General features: G+C 44.3%; 1 protein-coding gene across 1 annotated transcript; it reads left to right on the top strand.

Annotated features, from left to right (window-relative positions):
* Window positions 1–12,471: 12,471 nt before the first annotated feature.
* Window positions 12,472–14,198, top strand: LOC123408441 (protein NTM1-like 9; the record flags this gene model as incomplete). Its single annotated transcript, XM_045101554.1, has 1 exon — window positions 12,472–14,198. A coding segment is annotated over exon 1 (1,398 nt), but the record flags the coding sequence as incomplete, so codon positions are not given.
* Between the last annotated feature and the right edge of the window lie 3,295 nt (window positions 14,199–17,493).

The raw sequence follows: 17,493 nt of genomic DNA, 5'->3' as shown, positions 1-17,493 counted from the left end.
TCTTGATCACAAAGGAATGACCTCCAAGTATGTCTCCATTGCATGTTTTAGTGGAAATATCATGTGATTAGACTATGTTAATTTTGTTGGGAGTTGCCACTAGTGAAAGTATGAAGCCCAGGCCTTGTTTTCCACCATTGAACACCGTTTACTTTCAGTTCTGTTTCATGTTTGCTTGCTGCCATTTTTATTTCAGATTTACAATACCTTGTTTTACCATCCATATCACTTGCCTTTTAACATCTCTTTGCCGAACTAGTGCACCTATACAACTGACAATTGTATTAGGTGTGTTGGGGACATAAGAGACTTCTTGTATCTTAATTGCGGGGTTGCTTGAGAGAGACCATCTTCAACCTCTACTTCCCTGAGTTCGATAAACCTTAGGTCATCCACTTGAGGGAAATTGTTGTTTTCCTACAAACCTCTGTGCTTGGAGGCCCAACATAGTCTACAAGAATAGAAGCGTGTGTAGACATCAGAGCGCATACTGCTCCTGAGTGGTATGGGAATCCTGTCTTGTCAATCATGTTGTTGGACAACAATGAGCTTGTGAATTATGGAGAAGCAATGGTGGGCCCAGATTCCAACAGATGGTTAGAAGCGATGAAATCCGAGATAGTACCTATGTATGAAAACAAAGTATGGACTTTGGAAGTATTACCTGAAGGCCAAAAGGCTATTCAGAACAAATGGATCTTTAAGAAGAAGATGGACGCAGACGCTAATGTGACCGTTTATAAAGCTCGACTTGTGGCAAAAGGTTCTTCACAAGTTCAAGGAGTTGACTACGATGAGACATTCTCACCTGTAGCGATGCTTAAGTCCGTCCAAATCATGTTAGCAATAGCTGCATTTTTTTATTATGAACTCTGGCAGATGGATGTCAAAACAACGTTCCTTAACGGGTTTCTTAAGGAAGAGTTGCATATGATGCAACCCGAAGGTTTTGTCGATCCAGAGAATGCTGACAAAGTGTGCAAGCTCCAGCGATCCATTTATGGACTGGTGCAAGCATCTCGGAGTTGGAATCAACGCTTATGAGGTGATCAAAGCATTTGGGTTTATACAAGTTTTTGGAGAATCTTGTATTTACAAAAAAGTGAGTGGGAGTTTTATAGCGTTTCTAATATTATATGTGGATGACATATTACTCATCGGAAACAATGTAGATTTTTTGGAAAATGTAAAGGATTACTTGAATAAAAGTTTTTTAATGAAGGACCTAGGAGAAGCTGCTTACATATTGGGCATCAAGATCTATAGAGATTGGTCAAGGCGCATGATAGCTCTTTCCAAAAGCACATACCTTGATAAAGTTTTGAAGAAGTTCAAAATGGAACAATCAAAGAAGGGGTTCTTGTGTGTGTTACAAGGTATAAAGTTGAGTAAGACTCAATGTCCAGTAACTGCAGAAGATATAGAAAAGACGAGTGTCGTCCCCTATGCTTCATCCATAGGGTCTATCATGTATGCAATGTTGTGCACAAGACCGGATGTCAGCCTGGCCATAAGTATGGCGGGCAGGTTTCAGAGTGATCCATGAGTGGACACTGGGCGGCGGTCAAGAATATTCTGAAGTACCTGAAAGGACTAAGAAAATGTTTCTCTTTTATGAAGGTGATGAAGAGCTCATCGTAAAGGGTTACGTCGATGCAAGCTTCGACACTGATTCGGATGACTCTAAGTCTCAAACCGGATGCGTATTTATTCTTAACGAGGGTGCGGTAAGCTGGTGCTGTTCCAAGCAAAGCGTCGTAGCTGATTCTACATGCGAAGCGGAGTACATATTTGCCTCAGAGGCGGCTAAGGACGATGTCTGGATGAAGCAGTTCATGTAAGTTCTTGGAGTAGTGCCAAGTGCACTGGACCCAATCAATCTATTCTATGACAACACTGGTACCATTGCTCTAGCCAAGGAATCAATGTTTCACAAGAGGACCAAATACATAAAGTGACGCTTCAATGCCATCCACGATTACATAAAGGAGGGGGACATAAATATTTGCAAAGTGCACACGGATCTAAATGTTGCAGATCCGCTGACTAAGCCTCTTCCACGAGCAAAGCATGATCAACACCAGAACTGTATGAGTGTTAGATTCACTACGTTCTAAATCACATAGAGATGTGAAGCTAGAATATTGACGCAAGTGGGAGACTGTTGGAAATATGCCCTAGAGGCAATAATAAAATAGTTATTATTATATTTCCTGTTTCAAGATAATTGTTTATTATCCATGCTATAATTGTATTGAATGGAAACATAAATGCATGTGTGGATATATAGACAAAACAATGTCCCTCGTGAGCCTCAAGTTAACTAACTTGTTGATCAAGCATGGTTAAGGTTTCCTAGCCATAGACAAGCGTTGTCACTTTATGTGATGGAAAAGACCCAAACTATAAACGTAGCATATGATCGTGTCAGTTTGTTGCTACTATTTTCTGCATGTCAATGTATCTGTTCCTCTGACCATGAGATCATGCAACTCCCGGACACCATAGGAATATCTTGTGTGTATCAAACGTCGCAACGTTATTTGGTGACTATAAAGGTGCTCTACAGGTATCTCCGAAGGTGTCTGTTGGGTTGGCATGGATCAAGACTGGGATTTGTCACTCCGTGTGACGGTGAGGTATCTCGGGGCCCACTCGATAATACAACATCACAATAAGCCTTGCAAGCAATGTGACTAAGGAGTTGGTCATGGGATCTTGTATTACGGAACGAGTAAAGAGACTTGCGATAACGAGATTGAACTAGGTATAGAGATACCGACGATCGAATCTCGGGCAAGTAACATACTCAAGGACAAAGGGAACATCATTCGGGATTAACTGAATCGTTGACATAAAGGTTCAACCGATAAAGATCTTCATAGAATATGTAGGATCCAATATGGAAGCCTAGGTCACGCTATTGGATATTGACCGGAGAGTGTCTCGGTCATGTTTGCATAGTTCTCGAACCTGCAGGGTCTACACACTTAAGGTTCGATGACGTTTCGGTATAGTTGAGTTATAGGTGTTGGTGACCGAAGGTTGTTTGGAGTCCCGGATAAGATCCTGGACGTCACGAGGAGCTCCAGAAATCTATAGGTAAAGATTGATATATAGGAAGTTCTGTTTTGGTCACCGAAAAGATTTCGGGCTCATCGGTACTGTACGGGGAGTGTCGGGAGGATGTCGGGGCACCACCGGGAGGGGTGTGACGACCCTAGGGCTTCATGGGCCAAGAGAGGAGGCAAACCAGCCCCTGGTGGGCTGGCCAAAGCCACCTCTAAGGGACCATGCGGCTGGAGTGTAAAATAAGGGGGAAAATACAAAAGGTGGAAAAGGTTTCCAAGTGGAAGTGGAATCCTACTAGGAGTAGGATTGGAGGAAGACTCCTCTCGTCCCACTTCAGCGGTTCAGGCAACCCAAAGGGGCAGCCCTAGGACCGGCAGCCTCCCTCCTCTCCTCCTATATATACTAGAGCTTTTGAGGGTTTTGATACACAACAATAATCAGCCACGTGCTGCCCTCTCTCTAGATTCGTATCTCCTATAGTCTAGTTTTCAGCGGTGCTTAGGCGAAGCCCTGCTAGACTAGCTCCACCACCATCGTCGTCACGTCTTCACGCTGCCGGAGAACTCATCTACCTCTCTGCCCCCTCTTGCTGTATCAAGAAGGTAGAGATCATCGTCGAGTTGTACGTGTGCTGAACGCGGAGGTGTCGTCCGTTCGGCACTAGATCCGGACGGATCGTGGGACGACAGCGATTTGGATCGTGAGGAAGTTCCACTACATCAACCTCGTTTCTTAACGTTTACCGCTTAGCGTTCTACAAGGGTATGTGGATCTGGTCTCCCTCTCGTAGATGATTATCACCATGATAGGTCTTCGTGTGCATAGGAAAAAATTTGTTTCCCATGTGACATTCCCCAACATGTCTTTCTGTGCAGCATTCTGCATTCTTCTTCAGTGACTCCTATGGGTATCTTGCCTTTCACAATTGGCTCATAAAAATCCATGAAATAAAGGATGTCTTCCATCATGGACTTCCATAATGAGTAATTGGAAGAATCAAGTTTTATCATGCCACTTGTAGTAGCGCTTTCTTCCAAAGCCATTGTGAGCAGCACTTCCAGCAACAATCAAGCAACTGGGACTAGCAACCTTCTAAGCAACCAAGGCTCTCATGCCACTCTGTTGTGAATTAGCACACAAATGCACTTGTGGTAAACTGAAAACTGCAGCGGAAACAGAGTAATATCAGCACCACATCATGTACTAACTCAAAGATCGTTGCTTAACACGGAAGGAAACATATGTTGCAGCATATATGAAGGAGAAAATGTTACTTGTCAGACAACACGCTCCTCAGCCAAGTGTCTTGTGGCAGAAGTAACTTTCTGGACAACTAGGACTAGCAACCTTCTAAGCAACCAAGGCTCGCATGCCACTCTGTTGCGAATTAGCACACAAATGCACGTGTGGTAAACTGGAAACTGCAACGGAAACAGAGTAATCTCAGCACCACATCATGTACTAACTTAAGGATCATTGCTTAACTTGGAAGGAAACATATGCAGCAACATATATGGAGGAGAAAATGTTACTCGTCAGACAACACGCCCCTAGGCCAAGTGTCTTGTGGCAGAAGTAACTTTCTGGACAGCAACAATCATCAAGAAAAGAGACACCAGATTTTTTTCGTGGAAACCCCTCAACTTGAGGGGAAAAACCACGGGCAGAAGCCACCCAAATCCTCTTCCACTATTATCAAATGTAGGATACAACAAATTTCTTCTCTAGATAGCACTGGAGGATCTCATACATATATAATATTTATGAATCTTGGATGAACACAAAAAGATTTGGGGCTCAAGAGCTAGGGATTGAAACAATCTCACCAAAGATGGTGGAACCACAGCTTGAAGGAGACAAGGTAGTGGATCTGGATCATCACAACCTTGGGAAGGAGCTCCCTTTGCTTCTTCCTTCAATCTTTTTGTTCTTCCCTTTCTCACTTGGTTTTCTCTCTTCTTCTTCAATGGAGGTTGAACTGATTTTCGTCACACTAGGTGGTGGTTGCTGGATGGAGGGTAAAGCATCCCCATCCACTCACCTGCAAAGAGCAAAATGACCCTAGGTCATAACCCTAACGGGTAGTGGGCTTTTGCACCTCTTTTGGGCTGCCTAAAGGCCTCAAGTGGTCATCTCCTCACAGCCCACATGAGGAGGATATCCCAATAGATACTACTTCTGCTACATGGAACAAGCAACAGCTAGACACCACCTTTATGCCTTTTGATGCAAAGGTCGTTGTGGGTATCCCATTATGTACTATGAACATGCAAGACTTTTGGTGTTTGGCACATGAGAGAAGTGGTCAATTTTCAGTTAAGTCAACATATAATATGCTAGTTGCGACAAAGCAATGAAGGGAGGCATGGCTAAACGGATCGGCGGGATCCTCAAGCACTCATCAGGAAGAGGGTCATGGAAAGCACTGTGGAAGACCGAGGTGCCATCAAAATTGCGTATGTTCCTGTGAAGGTTATCGAAACAATCATTACCCGTGGAGAATGTGAGGGCGCATTGGTTTTTGCAGTTCGCCAGACTCGTGGCGCGGTGGCGCCATTCCCGCTTGGAGTGTATGATTTCTAGATGCACTTGGGCCCTTGTTGACAAGGAACTAGGCTACACCTTGGCAGCGACTACAGAAATGAGAGCTAAGAGTTGGCTCTTTAGCCTTCTTGAGTTCGCCTACTCGTGATAATTTTTACTCATGTTAGTAACCCTATGGGTGATTTGGTCATCTAGGAGAAGGGCCATCCACCAAGCGATCTTCCAATCACCACATGCGACGCGAGCGTTCATTATTCGCTTTATTGCTGATGTGGACACTATTTGGGTTGCTAAACCAAGGAGGTCCATTGTGGCGGGTGCAAATTCAAATGTTCAGAGGCTGAGGGGCCCCCATCTAGCTACGTGAAGATACATGTAGATGCTAGTGTGTGGACGAACATAGGAGGAACGACAACATCAAATTGTCGGGATAGCTATGTAACCTTTCTCGGCAGTTCAGCTCTAGTGATTGGAGGGATATGGGACCCAACACCACTTGAAGCCATTGCATGCCGCGAAGCAATTTCCTTGGACGAACATCTCGATCTCCAATATTTTGTTGTCTCCTCTAATTGCAAACAAGTCAATGGCGACATTGTTAAGGGAAACCAAGGGTCCTCTAGAGTAGTACCATGTTATCTTGTAACTTTATTTTCAAAAGTCATGCAGTTAACTTTGAAGATCATAGGTTACCTAAATTTGCTTTGTCTTTAGCACTGGGTCGTTATGTATGGCTTAGCCAGCCACATGAACAAGTTTGTATCCCACTATTTGTGGAATTGGAGTAGTAAAGTGTCTTAGCTGAAGCGTGAAGCATACTCAAAAACAAAAGAAAAAGATGAAGCGTAAAGCTGGCTGGAGAAACTGGATTTTCATATTTTGAGAAGTTTGGAGAGGTTCAGAACACATACTAACATAAAAATTCAGGGTACATTTGGTTATCGCGGTTCCCTCACGGATCCTGACATTTGATGACCCAATCGCATGGCCTGATAGCCCGAAACCCTCGCCTTCTCGAGGAAGAGGTCCCATGCCTATGCACCCATGGAAATTTCCCCGTGTTGTCTGCCTCACACTTTGCTCGTCCACCTCCTGGTTAAACTTTGCATCCATCATGGGCTGCCTCCCTTCTCTCCCTCCCCCCCCCCTCTACTACCACCAAATGATAATCCCCAAGGAATACATCTCTCCAGTGGAAGGAAGGGGATCCCATATTCCCATGTGCTCTTGAAATTCCTCTATTGGGATTTTAGCACCCTGTGCTTTCACCCCCTAGCTACCAAAAAAATTCAAAGGAGAACTTTTTATCCTATCGACGTTCAACACTTAGACATCCTAGAATTCCACTATATCCTAAAGAACTAGGAGGTTTACTCAACAATGAGACAACGAGCATCATAGGGATAATCACGCAATCATGGATGAATGGTCAATATAATACAAGTAGGAATCCACCTAGGGTTTTAGTATTACGAAGGGATGATGATGGTGATGTCGAAGTCTCATTGGTCGGGTTGATGGTGTGGTGGTACTCCCATCCCCCCACCCCCCACCACACACACAAACTGTATAGTCATCATTTGGCCAAAAGGTATACCACCTACATACTTGGCATGTAGGAGATGTACGTAGACGTACATCACAGGTTCGCCGGCCCCACTCGATCCGCGTGATCGTCATGATCCGCGTCCGCCATCGACGCCCGACCCCAGCTGTACGTAGACATACATACCTGGCATGTAGGAGTTGCTTGTCACAATCTGCGCCTGCCCTTGACCCCTGACCCGATCGCCGCGCCCTAGCCACCTGCAGTCGATGACTATGGCTTTCAGTTGTCATTGCCTCACATACCACCCTTGCCCCAATCCTAACATAGACATTCAGAGTACATTTGTTTACCGTGGTTCCCTCAGGGATCCCTTCCTTTTACCTCGGCCCGAAACCACGTGGAATGTCATACTAGGAAAATCGACTCTCACATTTGACGACCAAATCGCATGGCATGACAGCCTGAAACCCTGGCCTTCCCAGGAAGGGGTCCCATGCCTATACTCCACATGGAAATTTCCCCATGTCATCTGCCTCACACTATGCTCGCCCACCTCCTTGTTAAACTTTGCGTCCATTGCATGTTGCCTCCCTTCTCTTCCCTCCCCCTTTATTACCACCAAATGATCATCCCCAAGGAGGACATCTCTCCACTGGAAGGACGGGGATCCCATATTCCCATGTGCTCTTGAAATTCCTCTATTGGGATTTTAGCACCCTGTGCTTTCTCCCCCTAGCTACCGAACAAAATTTGAAAGGAGAACCTTTTATCCTATCGGCTTTCAACACCTAAACATCCTAGAATTCCTCTATATCTAAGAGAACTAAGGGGTTTACTCAACAATGAGACAATGAGAATCATAGGGATAATCAGGCAATCATGGATGAATAATCAATATAATACAACTAGGAATCCACCTAGGGATTTGGTATTGCGAAGGGATGATGATGGTGATGATGACGAAGGTAATGCCGAAGTCTCATTGGTCGGGTTGATGGCGTGGTGGTACTCCCCCCCCCAACCACCACAAACACACACACACACACACACACACAAACTCTATGGTCGTCCTTTAGCCAAAAGCTATACCACCTCCATATGTAGCATGTAGGAGTCATACGTAGACATACATCGCCGGTCCGTCGGCCCCACGCGATCCGCCTGCTCGTCACGATCCGTGTCTGCCCTCGACCCTCGGCCCGAACGCCGCACCCTGACCATGCAGTCGACGGCTATCGCCGCCGGTTGGCATCGCCTCACATACCACCCCTGCCCCCGTCACGGCTCTAACATATTCACAGCCTCCTTGTCCGGAGCATCGCTGTCCTTGCCGTCGTCCACGCCGCCGTCTTCGCCGCCATCCGTCGTTCTCGTCGCCATCTACAATCACATCGTCATTGGCGCCCTTTCACGCATAGCCCTAATGCACGCCACCCTCGAACTTATCGAGCGACATCAACCCGATGTCATAGTTTTCCATTCTAAATCATTCGATGCGCATTGAAATTATGTTATATGTAAATAATATTATCACGTCCGGATTTTTTTAGATAAAGGGATTTTATTACTTAAGGGTTTTAAGCATTACACCCGACTTGTGCATAACAAGGATGCACATAGCCACAAGTTCTGGAGTTCACGAGTACCCAAACTGAAAATAAAGCAAGGCGGATTACATATCATGATGAGAAATTGTAAAGCCGCCTAAGAGGATGGTAGATCAATCCGGAGACTATGTTGCCATCCGTGCCGGGAAAATAACTCCCTGGCCGTTGCCTCCGAACGTAACGCCACCTCCAAAAACAAGTCTCGGTGCTCCACACGCTGCAGGGCCGACCAAGTTTGAAGTGTTGATGTACACCGATGAATAACCTGCATAAAATAAGCATTTTTGTCGTTAAAAACCTTGTCATTTCTACATAGCCATAGCGACCAAATAACGGCAATCGCTCCCACCCTAATGAATAGTTTAAACCTATGATCAACCCCGTTTAACCAGTTGCCAAAAATGTTTGCAACAGAAGTCAGGGTATATAAGGTAGAACCTATCTGAATGGCTGACCATATAGACCTAGCAAACTCGCACTGAAAGAATAAGTGTGTAATAGTCTCGTCGTGTTGACAGAAGACACACTTTTTACTTACATGCAAATTGCATTTGGGAAGGTTATCTTTTGTAATATTTACACCTCGACGAAGATACCACGCAAACACCTTAGTTTTTAGCGGGATCTTCATCTTCGAGATTTTGTTATTGTCCTTGATATAAACTGGTACTTCGGGTAGGATTAATGCTCTATACATGGAAGCAACCGAGAATTTACCATTCTTCGTAAGATTCCATCGAAATTTATCTGGACCTTCCGACAGATGGATGGAATCGAATCGGATGAGCAAGGCGTTCCAAGATGCTTGTCTTGTACCAAGTAAACTTCTCCTCAACGAAACATTTGGTGGGGAGGTACCCAACACCTTAGCAATCGTGTCGCTCTTGTTTCGTACAATCGGATACAGAGCCGGATATTGCTCTCTGAGAGTGGATGGGCCTAGCCATTTATCCTCCCAAAAGCGGATTTCCAATCCATCCGTAATTGAGAAAGATCCTTGTGAGAAAAAGAACTTCGTAGCCATCAGACCTGCCCAGAAGTGCGAATCGCCAGGCTTCCAAAGAACCTGAGACACGGCTTGATTTCCCACATACTTTCTCCTAAGGAGGGTTTGCCAAACTCCATCTTCAGAAAGAAGCTTGAATAGACATTTACCCAGCAAAGCTCTGTTCTTAACCTCAAGGTCATGAACTCTGAGCCTTCCTTGGTCTTTAGGGCAGCAAACCACACTCCACTTAGTCAGCCGATATTTCATCTTCTCACCACCCCCTTGCCAAAAGAATCTAGATCGGAAGTAATCCAATCGTTTTAAGACTCCTTTAGGTAGTTGGAAGAATGAAATCATATACAGTACCATGTTTGTTAGTACCAAATTTATGAGGACCAATCTTCCACCAAGGGAAAGGAGTTTGCCTTTCCAACTATTTAGTCTTAGTTGAAGTCTTTCCTCCAACTTTTCCACTAGCATTTGTAAGTCTTCGATAATGAATCGGAATTCCCAAATAGTTGATAGGAAATTGGCCTTGTTAACAGCCGAATAGTTCAGCATACAAGGCGGTGTTTTCTTGAGCCTCGCCGAAACAGAACAATTCACTTTATTGGAAATTAATCTTAAGACCCGAAAGTTGCTCGAATGCTGACAAAATCAACTTTAAGTTACGAGCTTTTTCGATGTCATGTTCCATAAAAAGAATTGTGTCAGCGGCATATTGAAGAATCGATAAACCACCATCGACTAGATGTGGAATCACACCTTCAATTTGGCCCACAGATTTTGTGCGTTCGATCAAGATGGCCAACATATCAGCCACTATATTAAATAGCATTGGCGATAACGGGTCACCTTGTCTAAGACCTTTTTTCATTTGGAAGAATTTGCTATTATCATCATTGACTTTGATGGCTACACTTACTCCCAAACACCAAAATTATTGTTGAATCCTTTCAGACTCATTAACCTTAGGTAATAAAATTATCTCACCAAAATTGAGACGAAACAACTCTAGTTGTCCATCATGAAGAAATGCGAACAATTGTAATAAATCAGACTTGGTGACATCCCAAAAATTCTGATAAAACTCAACCGGAAAGCATTATGTTTTATTTGGAAAATCGCATTTCTCACCTCATCCTTTGAGTAGAGTTTAGTAAGTAAGCTATTTTTCTCATTTGAAACATGGGGTATATCCTCTGTTCGAGACTCATCCAGTGTGAAGTTGTCTTCCTTTGGGGCTTCAGCAGCTCGCCGGCTGCGGGATCCGGCGTGGATCGGGGCCGGCGACCGGCGGGAGGAGTGGGGCGTCGGCGCGGTGAGCAGACCAGGGGCTCGGGAGGAGTCGGTGGCTGCCTGCTGCCTTGGCCCGCCCCATGACTGGAAATTTTATGGAAATTAATCTTAAGACCCGAAAGTTGCTCGAATGCTGACAAAATCAACTTTAAGTTACGAGCTTTTTCGATGTCATGTTCCATAAAAAGAATTGTGTCGGCGGCATATTGAAGAATCGATAAACCACCATCGACTAGATGTGGAATCACACCTTCAATTTGGCTCACAGATTTTGCACGTTCGATCAAGATGGCCAACATATCAGCCATTATATTAAATAGCATTGGTGATAACGGGTCACCTTGTCTAAGACCTTTTTTCATTTGGAAGAATTTGCTAGTATCATCATTGACTTTGATGGCTACACTTCCTCCCAAAACAAAGCTATCTATTAACGCTCTCCATTCAGAAGAAAAACCTTTCATTCTGAGTGTTTGCTGAAGAAAAGACCAATTCACTTTATCATAGGCTTTCTCAAAATCAATTTTAAGAATTACCCTGTTCAGTTTTTTCCTATGTAGTTCGTGAACTGTTTCATGTAAGATCGCCATCCCATCCAGGATATTACGACCTTGCATAAAAGTCGTGTGAGACGGACGAACCACATGATCTACCACACTGTTCAATCGAATCGTAGCGACTTTGGTAAATATTTTAAAACTAACGTTAAGGAGGCATATAGGTCTGTATTGTTGAATCCTTTCAGCCTCATTAACCTTAGGTAATAAAATTATCTCACCAAAACTGAGACGAAACAACTCTAGTTGTCCATCATGAAGACATGCGAACAATTGTAATAAATCAGACTTGATGACATCCCAAAAATTCTGATAAAACTCAACCGGAAAGCCGTGAGGTCCAGGTATCTTATTATGTTTTATTTGGAAAATCGCATTTCTCACCTCGTCCTTTGAGTAGAGTTTAGTAAGTAAGCTATTTTTCTCATTTGAAACATGGGGTATATCCTCTGTTCGAGACTCATCCAGTGTGAAGTTGTCTTCCTTTGGGGCTTCGGCAGCTCGCCGGCTGCGGGATCCGGCGTGGATCGGGGCCGGCGACCGGCGGGAGGAGTGGGGCGTCGGCGCGGTGAGCAGACCAGGGGCTCGGGAGGAGTCGGTGGCTGCCTGCTGCCTTGGCCCGCCTCATGACTGGAAATTTTACAGATGCAAGGGCTTTTTTGAAAAAACAAAATGTTTTTTCCACTTAATGAAGGACCACGGGTTGATTACGAAAAAATAAGGGGGCGTTTTTACAAAACTGTCACGACAGACGACCAGAAACTGTATTTGCTTTATTATTATTAGGAAGAGATTTGTAATATACGACTTTAGTTGTGACCCGGATAAGAAATTAGGACTTGTATTATTCAAAATCAAGAAGAATTACAATCAGACGGCGTCTGTCCTCTCTACATGTTCAGAACCACGTCATGCACGGATTCACCGAGAATTTTAGAAAAATTAAAGCAACGGGAGCAGCAAGTTTCAGATATGACTGACGGGAGAAACTGGGACCGAATCGGATTCAGAGAAATGAAATTTGACGCGTGATCCATCTTGTGCATGTCCATCGTCTATAAATACCAAAGTACAGAACACCTTCGCATCCCACGACACCTTCCGATCCAGCCGCCACCCTCTCCCAAATCCCCAGTCGCCAGCCCTCGATCCCATCCCTAGCTAGAAGCAGCACGCCGGCCGGGATGGAAGGGCTCGACGTCGACGACGTCTTCCAGCACTGCCGGCTGAACCCTACGGAAGTGGATGCCGTCACCTACTACCTGCCACGCCTCCTCTCCGGCGAGACGCTGCACGGCGTCGAGAAGTTCATCCACAGCGTCGAAATCTCCGGCTGCGAGCCCAAGGATCTCGCCGCCCGATACGCGCCCGTGCCGCAGGCCGTGAGCAACGGCGACCGGTTCTTCTTCACCACGTGCAAGAGCAAGAACGGGAGCAAACTCCAGAGCGTGCGCAGCGCCGGCGGCGGCACCTGGACCATCCAGAAGACCACGGAGATCAGCCACGCGGGAGGCAAGGTCGGCGAGGTCAAGAACCTGTCGTTCAAAAAGAAGGGCAAGTCCACCGGCTGGGTCATGGAGGAGTACCGGTGCCTGCTGCCTGAGGCCACCATCGCCGACGGGGTGAAGGTGTTCTGCAGGATGCACTTGGCTCAGCATGCTCCTGCCGCCGCTCGCCAAGAATCGGCCGCGTACATGCTTCAAGAACCGCAGCCAGAGGCCGCGACTGCGAGCACGCACGCACAGAAGAGGCCAGCGCCCGCTGCCGCCGCCGATCCTCATCCCCCACGCCCCAACAAGAGGATGCGCGTTGCCACACCATCCTTCACCGCTGCTGCACCGGTTTTCTTGCCGGATGAGTCAATACCTGAAGCTGACGACGACGACATGGGCGGGTTCTCTTGCTCAATGGAAGATCTTTTCGGGCTGCAAGTTGACGAAACTCTCAGGGTGGGAGCTACAGAGAACATCTCTCCGCTCGAAGCTGAAGAGAACATCGAACAGTCTCACCACTCTGAACCAGACGAGGAGCTGCAGTTCCTACTCGATGAAGTAGCAGCAGAGCATGAGCCAGAGGCCGTCCCTGAAACTGAAGCAGAGTGGCAGGCCGACGAGGCGCTCGGGAAGGATGGGGAGGCATATGGCTTTGATATCGAAGAACTAAAGAGAATGATGGAAGCCGACGATGCGCTCGGGGAGGATGGGGAAGCAGATGGTTTTTATATTGACGAACTAACGAGAATGATGGAAGCCGACCCAATTGAAGTCACTGGAGCCAAAATTGGCGTGGAGATGGACCAACAGGAACCTCTGTACCTGGATTGCTTGGACCAAGTCATGCTGGAGGACATGCTGGAGGATCGGGCCATGGACAACCCTGCCTTCCGTGATGCTGAGAAGGAAGAGAGGCACAATGACGCGCCGGATCTTGACGCACCATCACTTGAGGGACACGACCACTTGTTCAAATTGCCGCCGAGCTTCTTCGATCCATTTGAAGCAGCGTGGAAGGCCGAAGAGGCGCTCGAGAACGAGATGAGGAACAATACCGCGGCCGATCTGCTTGGAGGATACGAAAACTTCTTCTCGTCTGCAAGTGTCCATTAAATCCGATGTTGAAATTGTATGCAAAGTGTATACGAGGATATTCACTGGCTGATATATTAGTTCGTCCTTGTACGGTCGCCACGGATGTACCTCTGAGCAATTTGCTCCACTTGTTCATGCAAGCTACTGAAACTGTTGTTCTTCTTCTTTCTCATGTGATGAATTTCTGAACCTTGCATTCGCTCCTGCACTATACTTCTTCTGCTATGTTTCCTGTGATGGACCATGTTAAAACTGCTCTTATTTTTTGTATATTAGTCTCAGATAAGCAAGCATAATGCAGTTATGATCTGGGCAGCCGTAGATAAGCAGTAACTATCTTTGTAAAATCAAAACTGTTTCACTGCTCGTGATAATCTACAGAACAACTTCAAGTTCATAAGTTGCAGAGCAAGTTCAAGTTTGAGGGGAAAAAAATTGTTCTGTCTATTTTGCATCGCTGAATTCATGTCTTTTATCATCAACTAAAGCCTGATCCTTATGGGAGATGCTAAATTATTCTTCGTTCTCCTGTGACGAATTTTCTGAACCTTGCATTCGCAAATTTGTATGTTGTGGCTCATGTATTTTCTCTTAGTTTCTCTCAGGTCTCAGCTCCAAACTTGTTAGTAGAACTTCTCATGATTCTGGTCAATTTCTATTCATGGTCAACTGCTAAGCTCTTTGGTTCAGTTCTTTCGCTCACATTTGGTTCTACATGAATCAACTCTGAGGTCTCGTTTTTAGTGAGGTTTCCTCTGTACTATCGTTTGAGCAAAGTTAAGCAAGTACTCCTCAACTCTCACTGCAGTTCAGACCTTTTCACGTAAGACTTGAAAGAATGGCAGGTTTTTTTTTTTTTTTGAAAAGGAAAATAATATCAGTTTTTTCTTGAAAGAATGGCAGTTAGCCATGCAACCTTAAACCTTTACTACCAGCTACTGCTAGTCAACTCATCTCAGACCTTCGGTTGAGAGGATACCTGAAGGAAAAGAGAACCAGGTAAATACAGCCTAAACCACCACACCCTCTTCCTCCACCTATGATCTCTACAGCGAAAAGGTGTGAAAAATCTTCTACGGCGCAGCCCGGAGTTGCTTCTTCATACCCTGCGGCCATGGTTTCCACCTATTTTACATGTGCTAGGAGGTATGTTTTGACTCCAGAGTCTTTCTTTTTTTTGAAAATGAAACTTTCGACTCCGGAGTCAGGAGGTCCAAGTATGCAGCTTAGATTAAGTTTTACATGTCTGATTAACTTCTGGGTGTGCTTTTGAGAGCAGATGTACAATCCGGGGTTCATAAGTTGTTAAACCTGAACTTGCAAATCTTGTTCAACTGTCAAACAATAACCTTGAGGAGCTCTCTCTGAACATTTCACATTTATTTGGTTGGAGAAAGCTTATTTCAGATTAGTTGACAAGACACCTCGATAGATTTTTTGTGTGGAATAAGTGGAAATGGGATGTCAGTGAAGAAATGTTTCTCATCGCTGCAGGATTGTGCAAGCTGAAAACAAGACATGCCCAGTCTCCACATGTTCATGATTTACAGTGTGCAGTAGTCATATTTTTCCTTGAAATCTAAGTGCAATCTGTCTGTCTTGTTGTTAACTGAATTTACAGTGTGTAAGTGGTGTCTAAATTCTGCAGTATTTATGTTCATGACTTACTGAACTATGTTGTCTTCTTTAACAGTGGCTTGATCTCAATAGTTGTATTTTAGCTCCATAGTTCTGTGTAATTTGTGCCTTGATTTTCTGGCATGTCTGAATTTTGCTGCTCCTGTGCTTGCTACTCCTTAATTCACACATTTGTTAAGAGGTTAAATTGAATCTAACCTTCCAATGTTATATGTTTTGATCTCCTTTCTGAATTTCCATTTGTTATTTTTATCTCAAAAAAGTACCCATATTTATAAAGATCTAGTGAGCATTCCCACTGTTGGAGAGGGAGAGATCTGAATAGGTTTATGTGACTGATCTTGCTGACCATTTAACTCTGAACTTTCGTGACAGTTACGAACTTTCTTTTGTAGTTTCATTGACTATGCATGAATCCCATCATTTAGTCGTATTTTTTACTGGTATACACGAAAGCGATACGAAACGCTTGACTTCGATTCGAAAGCTATACAGGAAGATCTTCGACAACCGCAATAGCAATGCCGATTTATAATCTGATGAAAGGCCTGCGCGAAGTGGCAAGTGGAGCAAGTGTTTCATGCAGGATTCAGAAGTTAACTTGGAAGGACTACAGGAAGAAGGGAGCAGGTCGATGGTGTCTCGTATCTTTTTGAGTCTTAACTTGCACATCAAGGTTCAAAAGGAAACCCGAGGAGTCGAACTCCTGACCGCAAGCTATAAAAGCTACGGCGGTTGACGCTCGAGTTGTAAGTTGTTCTTAGCTATAACACAACGCGAGTACTTAAGTACTAGCAACAGCGGCATCCCTTTTTTCAAAAACAACCCAATATTTCTGGCAAAAAATGTGAACATGTTTCTTAGAACATGCGAATAATGTTTGAAATTGCGAAAAAAATTCAAATATGAATAATTTTTGAAAAAAATCAACAAATATGAAAAACGTGAACAATTTTTATACATGCTGAAAAAATGTTAAATATACACTAAACAATTTTTAAATACCCAGTGAACATTTTTGTGATATATGCTGAAGCATTTTTAATACACATTGAACATTTTTGTGATATAGACTGAACAATTTTTAAATACACATTTAGAATTTTGTGATATATGCTGAACAATATTTTAGTACACAATGGACATTTTTGTGATATATGCTAAACAGTTTTTGTTTCATGAACAAGTTGTAAAAAGTGAACAAAATTTGGAAACATGAGCAAAATTTTGGAAAAAGGAACAAAATTTAAAAACATGAACAATTTTGGAAATCATGAACAAATATTGGAATTTCAAACTTTTTTGAAAAACAAAGGGAAAAATAAAAACGAAAAAACTGTAAAATAAAATAAATAGAAAAAGGAAAAAACTGAAAAAAAGGAAGAAATAAAAAAGAAACATGAATAATGAAAAAAACGGCAAAAGAAAATAAACAGAAGTAACCAGTTGAGCTAACGTTCTAGAAGGTTCCCAAAACCGGTTTGCCTAGCAAAGATTTAACAATTGCAGTGGGCCGGCCAGTTTCCTGGTGTTTGCTCGCGCGCTTCAGCGAAAGAGCCGCGTATCCACGCACGCGAGCATCAAATAGGAATTGCCATCAATGGGCGGAAGGTGCAAGTTGTATGGGCTATGGACTGGGCGGGCCATAGCT

Source organism: Hordeum vulgare, chromosome 7H (assembly GCF_904849725.1).
Source record: "Hordeum vulgare subsp. vulgare chromosome 7H, MorexV3_pseudomolecules_assembly, whole genome shotgun sequence".
Taxonomy (NCBI): domain Eukaryota; kingdom Viridiplantae; phylum Streptophyta; class Magnoliopsida; order Poales; family Poaceae; genus Hordeum; species Hordeum vulgare.
The sequence above is the reverse complement of the archived record's forward strand: the minus strand, read 5'-3'. Positions and strand labels throughout refer to the sequence as shown.